Source organism: Coffea arabica, chromosome 8e, assembly GCF_036785885.1.
Source record: "Coffea arabica cultivar ET-39 chromosome 8e, Coffea Arabica ET-39 HiFi, whole genome shotgun sequence".
In the NCBI taxonomy this organism is placed as follows: domain Eukaryota; kingdom Viridiplantae; phylum Streptophyta; class Magnoliopsida; order Gentianales; family Rubiaceae; genus Coffea; species Coffea arabica.
The window spans coordinates 52,748,378-52,765,811 of NC_092324.1; the positions used below are offsets into that span (position 1 = coordinate 52,748,378).

General features: G+C 37.9%; 3 protein-coding genes across 3 annotated transcripts; 2 read left to right on the forward strand and 1 right to left on the reverse strand.

Annotated features, from left to right (window-relative positions):
• The first annotated feature begins 616 nt into the window (after positions 1–616).
• LOC113703320 (probable inactive purple acid phosphatase 27) lies at positions 617–6,938 on the forward strand. Its single transcript, XM_027224645.2, has 13 exons — positions 617–758; positions 908–1,195; positions 1,634–1,725; positions 1,817–1,883; positions 1,993–2,115; positions 2,638–2,730; positions 3,078–3,207; positions 3,716–3,797; positions 3,886–4,018; positions 4,694–4,899; positions 4,993–5,118; positions 5,712–6,021; positions 6,514–6,938. The coding sequence occupies exons 2-13, from the start codon at positions 1,007–1,009 to the stop codon at positions 6,817–6,819; spliced, it is 1,857 nt and encodes a 618-aa protein (XP_027080446.1). The 5' UTR covers positions 617–758; positions 908–1,006; the 3' UTR covers positions 6,820–6,938.
• A 54-nt stretch (positions 6,939–6,992) lies between these two features.
• Positions 6,993–11,676, reverse strand: LOC113703322 (uncharacterized). Its single transcript, XM_027224648.2, has 7 exons — positions 11,194–11,676; positions 10,578–10,764; positions 10,166–10,416; positions 9,600–9,714; positions 8,034–8,126; positions 7,494–7,637; positions 6,993–7,324 (listed from the first exon to the last, which is right to left on the reverse strand). Exons 1-7 carry the CDS (start codon positions 11,562–11,564, stop codon positions 7,208–7,210), a joined length of 1,278 nt encoding a protein of 425 aa, XP_027080449.1. The 5' UTR covers positions 11,565–11,676; the 3' UTR covers positions 6,993–7,207.
• Positions 11,677–13,574: 1,898 nt separating this feature from the next.
• LOC113704378 (uncharacterized protein At3g28850-like) lies at positions 13,575–14,808 on the forward strand. The gene has a single exon (XM_027226260.2). It carries the CDS (start codon positions 13,680–13,682, stop codon positions 14,730–14,732), a length of 1,053 nt encoding a protein of 350 aa, XP_027082061.1. The 5' UTR covers positions 13,575–13,679; the 3' UTR covers positions 14,733–14,808.
• The last annotated feature ends 2,626 nt before the right edge of the window (positions 14,809–17,434 follow it).

Below are 17,434 nucleotides of genomic sequence, written 5' to 3' on the forward strand. Positions count from 1 at the left end.
ATTAATTCAAATGTTCAATTTTTGGTTATCAACGGTTTGAATATGTTAAGGGTTGAATTGGATTATTAAATAGGGCCTTAGTTTTTTTTAATTAAAACTAAGGGTCAACGGTAAAAAAGTCCAAACCAAACTAATAAATTGGCAAATTCATTTTTTCATTACTTTTTTTCTTTTTTTTTTTGGTCTTTTCTTTCTCTCTCTTTTTGGGAACTGAAGAGATGATTTTGAAATTCTACACTTTGGCCAATAAAATCTTAATTTTCTCCAAATACGTAAAATAAATATATAAAACAAAAAAATTAATTAATTAAGAAACAATAAATACCAAATCTTTTTTTAATTAATTACAAACATCATTGTAGACTCTTAAATCAAAATTTTAATGGTATTTTCTAGTTCTTATTTATTTATTGGACTCCAGGTATTAAATTACACTTGGCTATTTATGATGGCTTTCTCTTTTTCTGTTGTTCTTGACGACCTTTGATTCGCCCCTTAGGTCATGCAAGTACATTTCTGCTGTTGCTGAGTTGATTATCTGTTTACTGGAAAAACTCCTACAGATTTTACCGTCCCCAAGGAAAATGCACGAGCAAAAGAAAAAAAAAAAAAGACACTGAAGAGTTAAAACAGAAGAAGGGTAGAGAGAGAACCTTCAACTCCGTGTTGAGTAGCAAAAAAAATCTCGAATTGCAGGCTGCAGCTGATGAGTTGCTGACGTGACCCTCTACAAGTTGGGGCTATCTGCAGACCAAACGGTACTAAGGCTCCAATTCAAAGTCAAACTGCTAAAACTATCGAATAAACTATCGCATATCTCTTGCAATCTCCACTTATCTTGGTTTTAATATTCTTTCTTTCTGATTTTTTGGCTATCCTTTTCACACCGACACTCTTTGGAAGTCAGTGATCCGATCCTCGTCAATAAACAATACGAAGAAGCCCCATTTACATCAGAAAGCTCCAAGCTTTTGGATAAAAGTGGTTGGACAATCCAAGGATCAAGATGAATAGTCCTACTAGATACGTAGCGATGTTGTTTTTGCTGATGCTGCTAGGTTCTTTATTGGGCTCGAATGTTGCTTCCGCTCATATTGGGATTCAGCCTTTATCCAAAATAGCAATTCAAAAAACCACTCTTGCTCTTACTGACTCTGCAGCGATTAAAGCCTCTCCTATTGTTCTTGGCTTGAAGGTAATCAAATATCACAATGCTCCTTTCGAATATGTTTGTAGTATTAGTTGAATCCCATGAGCACATGGTATTAAATGCTGAGTTCCCTACTTTAGAAAAGCAGTATCATAAATTACGAAGTTGTTTGCTTTGCTCTGTTTTTTGATGTTATGGTGATCGCCATATATGGACAGTGTCTAGTTGCTTTTACCACTGGCTATGTGAAAGCGACACTGAAAACAGCAAATTTCTCAGTATCCTCACCAATTTCATTTCTTACTGTGAAAGCCATAGGTTTTCTTTGAAGTGAATTTGTGCAGGTTGTTCCTATGAGTTTTCATACCCCTACCCGTATGGATATGGTAGGAACATAGAATTGACCAGATAATGTAGACTTTTGAATAATGTCAGAGTCCCAATTTGAAGTCTGTGATGCATTTTTGGGTAGTGTTATTGCAGGGTGAGGACTCTGAATGGGTAACTGTTCGTTTTAAAAACTCTGCACCCTCTCGGTATGATTGGATCGGAGTATTCTCCCCAGCAAACTTCAAGTAATTTCCAGCTTTCTACTAATTTTAACTTCTAAGCTGTTAGTCATTATGTGGTAGTCACTGTTTTAAATGGAATATTTGCTTTTTTCAGTGGATCCATTTGTTCCTCGGAAAATCCAAAAGAAGCGACGCCATATCTATGCACGTCCCCCATAAAGGTGAGACTGCTCGTGATGCCATATGATAATCTAAATTGGAACAAGAGGTAGTTGTCTACTTGATTTTTCTCTGACCAATATCACCTGATGTGAATTTCCACTGTTGCAGTACCAATTTGCAAACTTCTCCAGTTCCTCTTATATAAAGACGGGTGAAGCTTCAATCAAGTTCCAGTTGATCAATCAGCGAGCCGATTTCTCCTTCGCATTGTTTTCAGGCGGTTTGTCAAACGTCTGTGAATTTTCTGTCTCCCTTAAGTTTCATTTGACTTTTATATTTAGCTGCAGAGACTCTTGCTTCGTTTCCAACATTTCCAACAGGCCTTAGGATCTCAGGGTAAGGGGAAGGGATGTGGAGAGATCAGTGTTCAGAATGATCTGTACTAAAGGTTCTTAATAGATGTATTACGTTATTTATTGACAGGTCTCATAATATCCATAAAATCAACTGGTTGATAACAGAGTTTCCTGCAATGATTTAACATCCATGGTATTTAACTGCACAAAAGTTGCTCCAAATGACTTCAAAAATAGTGTCAGAAATCAGCTTAAATCCAAACCTTCTTAACACAGCGTGAGAGTCCAACTGCGACTTGAAGCCCTTATGTCTTTGTTTATTGGTTCTTTGTTGCATTGTTGTCTTTCAGTTTCTCAAAATTTTTGTTCTTCAGTAAGCTGACTTCCCACTTTGAAGATCACATTAAGTTACTGTTAATAATTTTCTGTCAAATAATGTATTGTTCATTTCATGCAGCCAAGCTTACTAGCAGTTTCAAACCACATAACTTTTGCAAATCCTAAAGCACCTGTCTATCCCCGCCTTGCTCAAGGAAAGTCTTGGAATGAAGTAAGTTCATGGCTACTAGTGGTTTTGGAAAACTGCTTCTTTTTTGTTTATGTTCTCTGTTTAAATATTTCTGGTTGAGCTTATTTATCTGTTAATTATGCAATCTTGTAGCGTAGAATGTGCAACTTAAGTGAATTTACTTTCTTTCCTTGAGATATTGGGGGTTTTTTCTTTTTCTTTTTGGCGTGATACATAGAACTATTTATGTTGCTTGATAAGAAACTGCTCATTTAAAATACCCAAATTGGCATGCATAATGATTTTTGTCACATTTTGCTTAATGGGATTTCAAGAACTGGAGTTTAACCATTCCTACAGCCACCCCCACCCTTTCTCTACATGTGCAGATGACAGTCACCTGGACAAGTGGCTATAATATAGATGAAGCCATTCCATTTGTTGAGTGGGGATTGAAGGGTCAGAACCAAAGGCGGTCACCAGCAGGGACACTGACATTCCAACAAAATAGCATGTGTGGTATGAAATCAGTTTTGATGTGCTTGCTGGTATCAGTTCTTTATGTGGAAAATTGTGATCTTTCTTAAACCTTCTTTGAAACTTGAATCAAGATTGACAGATGGTCTAATGGAAATTGATTGGGAACTATTCTTGGTTTTGTGACCAGAGCATCAGCACATTACTTGTAGAAATTGAAAGTGAGATGCATAAGATGAGACAGTAATTCATGATGATATAAGAACTAATGGAGTTATCATAACACCATAAAGTTATCAACCTCTGTAATGCAACTTATTGTTGGTTTGGAAAATTCCCAGATTGATTTGTTATGTTGGAGGCCTTTGGCTTCTGAGTTTTCAACCTAGATGATTTCAAAGTAGGAGTTAATAATACTTAATAATCATGTCAACTATCTGGGTTTTTCATTTTGTCTCAACCATGCGCATCCATTTGTCCTAACATCAAATGCCAGATTAACTGAGAGAGTCAATGCATAGCTTATAAAGTACTCTAAAATGATGTGTAGGTTCACCTGCTAGGACAGTTGGCTGGCGTGATCCTGGTTTCATACACACAAGCTTCTTAAAGGACCTGTGGCCAAACACTCTGTGAGTTTTTTCCCCAAAGTCTGTTTCTTTCGGTCTAAGTTCAGTGACATGTACATATCAACATTGACATGTGATAAATATTTTTCAGGTATTCCTACAAAATGGGTCACCTATTACCCAATGGTTCATATGTTTGGAGCAAGGTATACTCGTTTAGATCATCACCTTATCCAGGACAGAACTCATTACAGCGCGTAATAATATTTGGAGACATGGGAAAGGTAAAAGACTTGCTTTAGCTATATGATCTCTTGCTATATACTGTCCTCCAGTGCAAAGGCATGGAACGGGAAGATAAATTTAGAGAATGAAATTAATTAATAAATTGGATCTTTTACAAAATCAATTATTAAGGATAACATTAGGGCATCTACTTCAACTTTTAGTATCAATGGAGGCCTGAAGAACTTGATTCATTAGTAAACAATTATTTGTATGAAGTGTAAAAGGTTTCCATTGTGCAATCCTGTTTATTGTAGGAAGCCTTATCCCAAACCCTTTTTTCTTTCACATTGATTCCTTTTGGTAAATTATCCCTGGATTTCAATTCGTAAGAATATCATCCACATATGGATGCTTACCTATTCAGATATGTATGATCCTGATCTCCATGAACTCCTGCAAACTGGAAAATGCAGAGATGCTAGCATCATCACTTGTAACTTGAAATGTTTTGTTGCAACTCCTATTAGAGTTTGCTCTTTTATGCATTTGATATTGTTTTGGTGCACATGTTGACTTAGTTAACTGCTTCGAGCTAAAAAAGTTGACATCTATTAAAAAATCCCAAAAAAGTTCAGAGTGATTGTATGAGATACACTTCATTGAAAATGATCACATTGTGTTTTCTCTATACAATCCATTCAGATAGTAAGAAGAAATTCTGTGGCTTTCAGGGAGAGAGAGATGGCTCCAATGAGTACAACAATTATCAGCCAGGCTCACTTAATACCACTGACCAACTGATTAAGGATCTCAATAACATTGATATAGTTTTCCATATTGGAGATATTTCATATGCGAATGGCTATATATCACAGTGGGACCAATTTACCTCACAGATTGAACCCATAGGATCTAGAGTGCCCTATATGATCGCGAGGTTTGATCCTTTTACAGTACAATTCTTGTCAGTTTATTTCTATCTATAAATTTGTCAGAAACCTGTTAATACATATTTAGTTTCTTGTAACAGTGGCAATCATGAGCGTGATTGGCCAGGTACAGGATCCTTTTATAATGGCATGGACTCTGGAGGAGAATGCGGTGTGCTTGCTCAGAACATGTTCTTTGTCCCTGCCGAAAATAGAGAAAAGTTTTGGTAAGCTTCAACTGTTTTTCCGTACTAGATATCATAGCAGAAATTTAATGCAACCTGTAGCACAAGGATTTGAAAAATGGTCGTATCCATTGTATGTTTTGTTTGGAAGATATCTGTGGTGTAACAACTTGGATGATTGAAAGTTAGTAAAATTCATCGCAAAGAGCCAGACCAACTCATGACATCTGGTCAAAGTTTCAATTGAACTATTAAGTATTGTTGTAGATGAACTTTTCCCAATACTGTAGTTCTTCTAAAGTGGATTGCAAACAATCTAAATGATAATCTAACCATTTGAAGTTTTGGAATTATGATTACGAGTTTTAATCTATTTTGGAAAGTAGTCAGACCATGTTTGATTTGACAATAAAGTATGTTCTATTTCCCGTGGTTTTGCAGACGTGTACAATGGCTTTACAATAGAAGATTTTAAGCCAAAAAAAGGCAGTCTTTAGTTGAACTTCTTCTACAAAAAATGATTGGATCCTACCATTAGTAGCTATGCTTTGCAATGTTTTGTGGTCTCAGTGAAGTAGGTTTTCTGTTTGGTCATTTGTTGAAGACTGTGAAGTGACATTTGCATGCATGTACAGGTATTCAACAGATTTTGGCATGTTTCACTTTTGCATAGCAGATAGTGAGCATGACTGGAGGGAGGGATCTGAACAGTATAGGTTCATTGAGAAATGCCTGGCATCAGTGGACAGGCAAAAGCAACCTTGGCTAATATTTGCTGCTCATCGGGTCCTTGGTTATTCTTCAGACAAATATTATGGCATCGAAGGCTCATTTGAAGAACCCATGGGACGGGAAAGCTTGCAGAAGCTCTGGCAGAAGTATAAGGTGGATATTGCCTTCTATGGCCATGTTCATAACTATGAAAGGACCTGCCCAGTTTACCAGGTAAAGTTTTGCTCCGAACTTGAAAAAATTAGAATTGCAACAACAATTTTCTCTCGGAGGCCCCTAAACGAAAGTGCGGAAATGATTTCTAGATACATGCTGAGGACTAATTGTCTTCATTCATCAACTTCAATGGGTTTGTTTGGACTCCTGATTGTTCTGTTGAAAGAAAAAAGAACATAGCTAATCTCCTTAATGTATAACATTAAAAATAAGTCATAGTGCGACTACAAGCCTGTACTATGTTGTATGGAGCTGTTTATAGGTTTAATTCATGTAAAGCAATCAGCACGTGAGCTACTGCTTTCAAAATAAGACCAGAACATTAGATGAATTGCCTGTAATCACAGTAAGCATGCGTAAAATTGGAAACTATAGGTCTCTTAATTTGTACATCTGTACCCAACTTTTTCAGTTTGAGGTGACTTGTCATAGTTAATTGAATCACCAATCCTTGATCTCCTGTTACCGTGGAGTTTCCTGATGATGCAGAATCAGTGCGTGAAATCCGGGAGGTCGCACTACTCTGGAGTTGTGAATGGCACGATCCATGTGGTGGTTGGAGGCGGAGGAGCACATTTGTCTGAGTTTACCACAGTTAACACCAGTTGGAGCCTCTATAAGGATTACGACTGGGGATTCATCAAGCTCACCTCATCTAACCACTCCTCTCTTCTCTTCGAGTACAAGAAGAGCAGAGATGGAAAGGTTTATGATTCCTTTACGATATCAAGGGACTACACGGATGTCTTGGCGTGTGTTCATGATGGTTGTGACGCAACCACTTCGGCATATTGAATAAAACAGGTTTACGGAAGGGGTCATTTTGTAGATTGATTTACAAAATAAGCCTCTTTTAAGGCATGTTGCTGCCAAATGTTTTACAGAATAATCCAATTACATTCTCTTTTTCCTTATAGCACGCTTGTATTCTAGCAGAACTCATGATAACCAAGAAGCCACAAGGAATCTAAACAGAATATAGCAAACAAGTTATTATGGGAGCAGCTTGTGGTACAACCATCGTTGGAACACACTAGCACCGGTATTTTAAACAATCATCGCGAGGCAAGCAATGATCTCCTAGTGACAACTATTAATTTCAAAAACAAATAAGTTCTCCTAGCCACAAACTATTAAATTCTCCTAGCGAGGCATCATAGGGTTTCTTCTGCATATAACGTGTTTAGGCCGCCATTTCCACATCATGGCTGGCAATATCACCATCACCTAAAGGGCCAATTGATGCAAAAAGATGTTCAATTTTCAAGGGAGAGTGCCGGACAATGTACTGGAACATTACCTGCAACATGAAAACCAATGTTTGTTATCAATGTGCCTTCCACAACCAAATGCTTAAGTGACAAACACAAGGTATCTTCTTGCAGAGAGGAACATCAAAAATTGAAAATCAGTCAAAGAGAGGCCAAAGCAAGATAAAAAAAAAAAAAAATCTAAATATTGTGACCCACCTTGGAGTAACTATCCGCAAATGCACGCGCACGATTGGATTGGCCAAGGTATTGCAAATCTGCCTTCTCTAACTTTCCATCTACAAAACTTAACCCGCCATCATTAACAGCAAAGCGTAAAAGATTTCCAGCATGCAGTCCAGTCTGAAGATCAAAAGAATTATCAGCACCTCAACAACAAAAATACTTTTAAAAAAAATTTGGAGTAACAAATTGTAGTATATTGCAGTATATGGTAAAAGTTCAAGTGGACTTAGGACTGAATTCTAGAGCTTGCACCAAGAATAGCATTAAATCAGTGCAGAAATTGCGTTCTTCCCTAACTTTAAGCAGTACAAAACCTATATGGCTCGGTAAAGCTCAATATGTTGCCATCTGCAACTTCTAGATAAGAATTTCAGAAGGGGATCCAGATCATTATGGAAGCTTTATTTTCTTTCAACAAACACAGAAACTTCTTTGATATTTAAAACACTCTAATGAAACTTAATTCTTCACATTTTATACTCTAGAAATTAAGCTGCACAGATATATCCAAACCTTTTGGATGAAATCCTCATTCAACCAGCCAAATATAACAGAAGGATCATCAGATGTGGCAAGCCTCCCATCATCCTGTAACTCCAAGACCAACTGGTAGAAATCACCAAAGAAAAATTATGCACCAAAGCAGTTTGTGTCCAAACTGATAGAAAAGTAGAACTAAATGATGAAAAGGTAAACCCAGAATGACAAGGTTATGAAGTCCCAACATTATCAATTTTTTGAAACACTAACCAGCCGTTTGGTTCATGGATTCTGAGGGTAGTCAATGGGAATAACTATTAATGATATTCACTGATGGTGGTGTTTGGTACTCTACTATGGTAATGAAAGACAAACTCTTCAATCATCATTCCTGAGCAAATTGGGCACTTTTGATGCTGATTATCCATTATCCCAAAAAAAAAGCAACAAAAAGATGCACTCCCTTTCCCTCTCTTCCTCTCTCTTATCTTCATCCCTACTCACTCACCTGTCCCTCTTTCTATCCCTATCTCCTGTGTAATATTCGTTCGATTTTCTCTACCCATGCTTCTCTGCCTCATCATTGATTACCCAATTCCCATTGTTTTTACCTCTTAGCCCACCCTCTTTCCTAATCCTCTCTTCAACGGGAAACAATGCAAGCCAAGCTAAGGAGATATAGTTAAGGCATGTTTTTCTAATGGTGATGGAGGTAATTGATTTTAAAACATTTAATTGACAGTAGAAAGAGCAATCTTGCTATTCATGGTGGATCAAATTATGGGTAGTAGTTGGTGATGATGGTGGTGGTTTTTCCAGCTTATGAAAATTTTGACAAATAGTTTGCTTTCACTGAAATTGGTAGGGATGATTTGAAGATGGGAAATATTCCAAGTTTGGCAAGAATAGATTATTGATGTTGGTGGCTGTTGTTGTTGTTAGCAATGGCTGACTGGAGGCTGTGCAGCTGTAGAATTTCGTTAAGAAGAAAGAACAAAATTTGGTGAAGAAAAACACAGAAATTAATTTTACATATTAAAAAATAATAAGAAAATTCAATAGATTCCCATTGCACCACAACTAACAAAATTTGGTGAAGAAAAACACAGAAATTAATTTTACATATTAAAAAATAATAAGAAAATTCAATAGATTCCCATTGCACCACAACTACCAAACACGTGAAAAGGGATGACCAAAGCCCATTATAATTGAGGGCTTCTGGAGCACCAACCAAATGGGTGGTAGGAAAATTTAGATGCATGGCGAAACAATGGGTGTGTCAAAACTACTTAGGGCTGCGACAAGATACTAATGCAAAACCAAATGTAAGCAAGCAATTAAGCAATTTCAATCATACACCTCATGCGCCAACAACATATCCCATCAAATTCCAGAACCCAGGTTGCTGATTAAGCGACACTCTGATATAGAAGGTACACAAATAATTTTCTAGGTGGTTTATGATACAATGTATGCCAATAAGAAGATTGGCCGGAAATGATCATGACTGAATGGGCAAAGCATAAGGATTCTTGTTTGTCAAATGACAAGTCATATTATAAAAAGCCTGGTGAAAAGAAGAATATCAAGTTTCACCTGTTGCTGGTTCGGAACTTGTCCCTTACTATCCGTATCAATAACGTACTCACTACAATTTTCATCCTTCCAGACCAAAGCTAATGGTGTATTTCCTGTCTGATAATGGGCATGCCTACAAAGGACCAAACAAGCAACAAACGGAACAATGCATCTTGGTGAAAAATTAACTGAAAAATGCTTAAGCAAAAGACGAGCTGCATACTTCCGACAGAAAAGTACAAGAGGGAAGTCCATAGCAATCCGAAGAAAAGCACACAAGATTCCAGATAATGAAACACATTTGTGCTAATGAAAACTACAGATGGTTCAAACAGATAATTGAAACATCCCCAGTAAACACCAATCAGAATGAGGTTTGAAGCAACAGAAGTTCATCTGGTTGCTATCAATCCAAAAAAAAAAGAAAGTAATTGGCTTTCCAGAGCAATAGCCTAGTCTATCAAGTATCAGCTTCATGATCTGACCAGTAGAGCTAAACATGAATCCAACACCTTAAAAAACTAAGAATCAGAAACAAGAAATACACAGACACGGAAAAGGAAACAAGATGTAGAATAGCTGACTTGTTGTAAAATAGTAGTCCATCTTTGACGTAAGGCACTGGTCCAATGTAAGCAGTTTGCAGACCTTCCTGATCACAGTTGTAGACGGGAACAGTAGCAAATCTGTATTTGTGGAAAGTCGAGGGAGTATCACAAGCCCCTACCTCAACAAGCTTGCTGTTTAACCAGAAAAATCTAAATTCAGCAGTGCACTCATACAGTGAGAATCCTGCCCAACAAACCATGTCAATAACATAGTATGTTTGGTCTGGCTGCAAAATCACATGAAAATAATTCACCCCATTACATCACTGTTAATACGGAATATCAAATACCCTTAGAGCACACACAAAATCCCAGACAGTAAATACATGCAGGGAAAGAAAAAGGGAAAAAGAAATCTTGAGGAGTAACGTTCACACGGAGAATGTACCTCATGAAATATACAGTCAAGTATACAGTATGATTGACCGGACCTAGAGACATTATTGATCCTGGCACCGTTGGGTAGTGCAGACGGAAAGCGATGCAAAAGGATGCCATTGCGTAACCTACTAACTGTTGTCCCATTAGACGAAACTACAAAACATCGTTTCCCTGCTGGTCTCGCAAATACATACCTTTTAAAAAAGAAAAAAAAAACCATTTTTGTACGTAAGAAGTAGCTAATATTAGCTCAAATTAATATGTGACGCAATCAACAAAAGCGACTAATTCAATTCATCATGCAAGAACTGTAATCAAACTGGGATTTTGAGAAGCATCAAAAAGATTGATCATTTCATTCAGTAATGGGATTCTGCGAATACATACCTCCAAAGATTCAATTAAATCAAATAAATAAAATTTTAAGGAAAAAAAGGTTAGAATTTACTAATATTAGCTCAATCAATAACTAGGAAGGGCAACAAAAGCATGATTTAAAAGTTAAGAACAAATATATAGTTTGAACGAATACACGTACGATCAAATTGGAATTCACATTTTTATTCAGTAATCGGGACGTTAAAAAAGCGTCTTGTTAGTAAGTACCACTAAAAAGAACTAACCAATCAGTATTTAGGTTAGGAGGGACATCAATCATCCATTCAGGGAGCATGAGCTGCTTGGCGAACCAGCGACGAGCTTCAGTTCCTCTAAGTTTGGATGCCTGTCGGACATCATAGGTTGTAGCGGGGCCCTGGTGTTCTTCTGCGTCGGGCTCGATTTCGAGTTCGAGCTCGAGTTCGAAATGGGATTGCTCTTGGGAAGGGGATTTGGGCTCGCTCTGAAAGGAAAGGACGGAGGAGGCTAAACAACGGGCTCTACGCTGAGCGTCGAGGCGGTTCTGTTTCTGCCGCAACAGAGAGAGGTCTCGCCGTCTTTGTTGGTCGGAGATCGCCGGGCGTTTGAATGGGCGCCGGAGATCATGTGGAGCCATTGCTGCTCTGTTGTTTCGCTTACTGACGATGGGGGCTTTCAAATTTGGATTTGATTTGATTATCGGGGCGGGCCGCGGGCTGGCTTGTGTTCTCCAATCTGTGTTTTGTTTTTGTGGTTAAATTGCTTTCAAGTCTTTCCTTTTTAAAAAAAAAAAAAATTTTTGGGGTGAATTTCTTGTAAGTAATTACCGACAGGGTTTCCTAGCCAGAGTGCTTCTCATATTTGTGTATTTGTGGGAGAAAAATACCCAATATCCAAATATACTTTTCGGTTTTGTTTGATTTACTGATGAAATAATTTGTATTTAATTGATTTTAATAGTATTTGTAAGAGAAAAAAGGGGATCAAAATAGTGTGTGAAAAATCACAAACCAAACCAAACAAAGCCTTAGAAATAACTAATAGTAGGTGAAAATGTAGAAATTAAGATTAAAATTTTAAGAATTAAAATTATAAGTTCTGAATTCAAATTTTTCTCACGGAAGGAGAGTAACTAAAGCCTTTGTTTGCTTCAAATGTTATGCCTATTGCATCACCCCGTTTATTTCCAATGTTACCGGGATAAAAATAAAATAAAATTCAAAATTTCCTTTTTCTCTTACTTAAATTTTAAATCCATCTCTCCTCTCTTTGCTTTAAAAAGAATTAAGAAGGAAAAAAAAAACAATAGCATCTTGGGAGGTTATCTCCATTCTCCACCTCCTTATTTGTCTCGACCAATTTGGAGTAACAAACAAGTAGAGTGCTTTAAATTTGGTCTAAAACGCAAAGGTTATTGGCTTAAACGTTCCATCTAAAGTTTAAAAGGATTGTTGATCATTACAATTTCTTATTAGGTGGCACAGGGGCAGACATACATGCATTCAGACATCAAGGCTTTTAGCTAACTTGTTTCAATTGTGATCCTTTTGCGTAAAAAAAATCGATAATATGAATTATTGTAATAGTTTTAACCTATATGCTTTAGATATTTTTAGAGATGAGTCGAGAACTTTCGCTACTCTTTAACTGTCGAGATATACGTTATATAGTTTTTTGAACCATTGCTCAAATGCAATAAACTTTATATTAATACAATCACCTATGGTTCCCGGAAAAAAAAACACATACTAGCACTCTACCCTTGATGAACTTTTTACTAATTTTCACAAAATATATACTAGTGCGAAGAAAGGAAGGTGTCATGATCCCCTCCCCGCTCATTTTCATTGCAGGATGTGAAACTTGGCCTCTTCTTCACAAGTAGGAGCACATATTTTTGCGGTGACAACACAAAACAAATATTAGTTGATGTGGCGCGAAGAAGACTGTAACAGTCTGTTTGGATTGTAAGTTATTTGGAATTATTTGAGATATTTTTACTGTAGCACTTTTTATGATGTGATGTATGTGAGATAAAAAGATATCGGAAAGATAAAAAAGTGTATTGGAAATTGTAAAGATGATGTAAGCAAATAAAATTGGAAAAATATGAAGCAATCCAAACAATCCCGGCCTTCAATTAACAAGAACATAATAGTAATTAATACTACTATTAACTCAAAATGGAGACTTTCCTTTTCATTTAAGATTCATCAATAATGATGAATGATGGAACTCCCAAAAAAAATAGTAAAAAAAAAGGGGACTTTGCATTAATCTTTGAGCCAGAAAACGAAATCTCATTTTTTATTACGTTTTGAACTTAAAAGTCTCATTCGGACCTGAAGTTTGAAATTAAAGAACCAACAACAACTACAACTTTCTTAGCCCTTGCGGGTAGTCCGATTGATTTTATAGCTTAATAGTTATTAGCAGATTTCATAATCGATTTTTGTATATTATTTTATTGTATATTTTTGAAACAAGATTTCATACAATCTTAGAAAATTAGTCTGCCCGAGAGATTATGATACCCGTCAATCAAAAAAAAAAAAAAAAAAACTTTCTTCTTGTGGTCCAAGTCAGTACTGGCGTTTACTAGCCGAGTGCCATTACGCTGCTGCCTTACCCTTTTTCATTTTTAACCGCTTCGGTTTGAGTTCACTCCCGTCGCTGCCTTTCCCACTCTTTTCTGTCCTTTCTTCTCGTCTTCCTTGAGAATTCAAAATTATAAAAAAAAAAAAAAAAAAAAATGGGCTGCATTTCCTCCACCCTCCTGACCCATGACGACCCTGACTTCTCCCAAATCGGCGGCTCCTCCTCCGCCTTTGCCCACCACATTGTCAAGCTCACCTCCACCACTTACGGTCTCTTGACTCTTGACCCCCCGCCACCACCTTCCTCCGACCTCGCCTCTCCCGCCGGCACCATTGTTCCCCCCACCCCGCCTCCTGGCTTCACTCTCAGTCTCACCTCACTGTCCTCCGATCTCAGGCCACCCCTCAAACCCGACGACGACATCATCAACTCTTGGGAGCTCATGGCTGGCCTCGACTCCACTCCACCTCCTCACCACCCTAGCTTCCGATTCTCCCCTACTCCTTCCATTTCCACCTCCACCACCAAAGAAAACTCGAACCCGAATCTACCCTCCTGCTTCACTCAATCCAACCAAATCCCCACCTCACACGACCCCCGCGACGCCGTTTTAGCTCCCGCAAGGAGTTGCTCCTCCTCATCCCTTTCCCTGGATGAATTTGAAAAGCTCTGCCCTCCTAATGGGGAATCTAAAGTGGTGATATACACCACCACGCTGAGGGGCATCCGCAAGACCTTCGAAGCTTGCAATGCCGTGAGGTCTGCTATTCAGGGGTATGGAGTTCTGATTTGCGAAAGAGACGTTTCCATGGATAGAGGGTTTAGGGATGAGCTCAGAGAACTAATGCTGATGATCAAGCCTAGACCCTGTCACAGTGGTAACTCTAGTTTGATGATACCTCCCAGGGTATTCATAAAAGGGAGATACATTGGCGGGGTGGAGGAGGTCATGAGAATAGCTGAAGATGGGGCTTTGGGGGGTTTGCTTGCGGGGTTGCCCAAATTGAGACTCGGGCATAATAATGTTTGCGATGGCTGTGGGGGTGCCAGGTTCTTGCCTTGCTTTCAGTGTAACGGCAGTTGTAAGATGGTGTCTCCAATGGAGGATGAGATGGATCAATCCCACAATTCCCTGGAGCGGACTGTGGTGGTCAGGTGCTCTCATTGTAATGAGAATGGCTTGGTTCTCTGTCCCATTTGTACCTAGCTAGTCTCATTGTACCTCAAAATTACTGCTACTACTATAACTATGCTCCAGTTAACATGACCATGGATTTCTTTTATCCGGTTGCCTCACCATGTCGCTCATTCTTTGATATGACATCTGCTAGTGCCCTGTTTGAATTTTCTGCGTTCCTTTTAGTACGTACCATTTTCTCTTTTCTCCCCTCCAACCTTACACACCCCCACCCCCCCCCCCCGGGGGTGCGCGCCTTTCTTTTTTGTCTCGCTTTTATACCTTGTGATTGCATTTGGAAATTACTCTCTCGATTGTTTGGAATTATAAGTTTGCCTGATCACTTACATTCTTTGCTGGAGAAAGAGACTAGGAACTTAATAACATTGAGGTCTGTTCTTGGTGCACCGCTTGCAATGTAATCCACATTCAGGATTGAGGTTATCCTCAATTAAGCCGTAGGCGAGGCTTTGGGTAAATGTTGATTCTTGGTATATCCATGGGTTCTATTCTGTCAGAAGAAGAAAATTAAGCCTGCGAGATTGGTTATATGCTTATCATAATTGCTGCCAGATGGATTTTTGATAATGAGATAGGCTAAAGTATGGTGAAATATGTCAAATTCCCCAGTTAATCCAAATAACTTAATTAGTACCTCATCATTGAATCTCCCTGATGTAGATACTTGCTTTTTAAATGAGTAACACAGGGCTATCTGCTGCTGTGAAACTCGGTCTTGAAAATATTGCTTTGGCGCAACATCTGTTGATAAATGAATGAAATAATTAAGATAAATTGGTCCCCAACCAGCTTGCAGAATATCACTGGGCAAAAATCGTCTGAATATGATGGGTTATTTGCCCATTCTGATGCTACTTTCTGAAACATAAGCACAGTGCTGAATCAGTTTTGACAATTTACAAGTCATGCTGAAGTTTAGTAGGATTAAACTGGATAATTCTGGTAGATTGTGGCTGGTATGATGGACAAAAGGCCTTTACTCTTTTTGGTTTTCCTGGTTGTTCTTATAGATCCACCTGAGTTTCAGACAGAGTCTATATAACATCTGAGGGGGATAACTGGTACAACAAAACCACAGGAGCCGAAATCCATTTGGCATACAGCTCCCAACTTCGTGCTCATCACTTAAAAAGTTTGAAATTTTTTGCAACCTAGGATCATCCATGAGGTGAGCTAAAGAATATCTCCATACCATCATTTTTTGAGTTTTATGTTCATATTTTAACTTCGGAAGTAGCCCAACAAGCTAGCCAATAACGTAGATCAAGATGTAAACTGTAAGTGGCATGTTAATACATTGGGAAATTTCACAGTCTTAGTCAACAACGTATTGTTGCTGATTTGGCTATGGTTATTTGATCTAGTGTTTTATTTCCTATTGTCAGCCTTCTTGTTCTGAGCCATTAACAAATTCATTGTTGTTACAGGACTAGAGGACATTTCATATAATCTATTGTCACAATGGCTGCTATTGTACTGATATTGAAGGTCTCGATTGCACAGGGCATAATCTTGGAAACACTACTGTAATGTGTATAATCCTAAAGGGAAAGTAGCAAGCATGATAGGTTTACATTGTGGTGAATTTAAAGCTGAAAGATATAGCAATATGCAGATAGCAGGTCCAATTACGGATTCGGTGCTTATAATTCTCGGAAACTAGTAATCCTTTATGATTAAAGTACTTTTTGTACAGAAAAGAAGACATTACTTGTGGGAAGGGCACGACAGAAACAAACATTTAGGAAGGAGGAGATTTTTTTTTTCTAGTATTAAATTCTTTATTTGTTTTAGCAATTTTGTAGTCATTAACTTGTATCCTATTGTATTTTGAAGTTCATGGCATTATGCTCGACCAATGAGAGAGATATCTGTAAATGCTATCCACCTCTTGTCTTGAGCATATCTCGAGTACCAATTCATGATCATGAATTCTGCAGTTAGAAGTTTGGTTTGCTGTCCTTCTGCATTATCTTCTTTGTGCCACTTAGAGTGATTTCAGATGAAATGCGACTGCTTTTCAAATCTTGGTATCTATTTGTTTGGAGAAAGTATGCTAGCAAGTGATAAGATGTTATCCAAGGCTCAACATTTCTCATTCAAAATCTCAGGTGAAGATGACCTTTCGTTGGTTAATTCTTTTAAATAAATTCTTTTACTAATCTATTTTCGAGTCATCCCATTGATTGTACTCCATAAACTTTGATGGGCTGAGCAGGAAGCTTTCTTTCTATACTTTCGCAGGAGAGAACCATAGATTTATAATCTTGCCAGTCTTCTGATAGAACCATAGATTTATAATCTTGTCATGTGATCCGAGTCAAGGGTCATGGTCTTGCCTGTCCAAGGTTACTCAATAACCGCTTGAATCGGACTTTGACAAAGCAAACTTTGAGCACAAATAGCACGCAGCTGGAAATGATGCAGCTGTCTCCAGCGGTAGTTTACAAGCCCAATGTTGGTGCTTGTATTCAGAAACATATTTTTAAAATTTTCAAACACGTTTTTCAGTTACTGTTTTTTGTTTCACAAACATGATGACTTTTATATTTAAATAATGAAGAAACAGCACATTATTGCCTTTTTTCATTCCGATCTAGCTTTCTGGGGACCCTTGTCGGTAAATCCAGCTTCAAACAGGCATAGCTCGTCCCGGAGGTTCATCTACTATATATATATATACTCTATGTAACCTAGTAGCAGCAAGAATC

Bases quoted from the DNA above. Each gene is read 5' to 3' on its own strand.
- LOC113703322 (XM_027224648.2), bottom strand. From the start codon at position 11,564: ATGGCTCCACATGATCTCCGGCGCCCATTCAAACGCCCGGCGATCTCC. The intron at 10,765-11,193 runs GTTAGTTCTTTT...CTTTTTTAAAAG, and splicing joins CCTAACCTAAATACTGATTG to GTATGTATTTGCGAGACCAG. The intron at 7,325-7,493 runs GTGGGTCACAAT...TTCATGTTGCAG, and splicing joins TTGCGGATAGTTACTCCAAG to GTAATGTTCCAGTACATTGT.
- LOC113704378 (XM_027226260.2), top strand. From the start codon at position 13,680: ATGGGCTGCATTTCCTCCACCCTCCTGACCCATGACGACCCTGACTTC.
- LOC113703320 (XM_027224645.2), top strand. From the start codon at position 1,007: ATGAATAGTCCTACTAGATACGTAGCGATGTTGTTTTTGCTGATGCTG. The intron at 1,196-1,633 runs GTAATCAAATAT...GTGTTATTGCAG, and splicing joins CTATTGTTCTTGGCTTGAAG to GGTGAGGACTCTGAATGGGT. The intron at 2,116-2,637 runs GTCTGTGAATTT...CATTTCATGCAG, and splicing joins TTTCAGGCGGTTTGTCAAAC to CCAAGCTTACTAGCAGTTTC.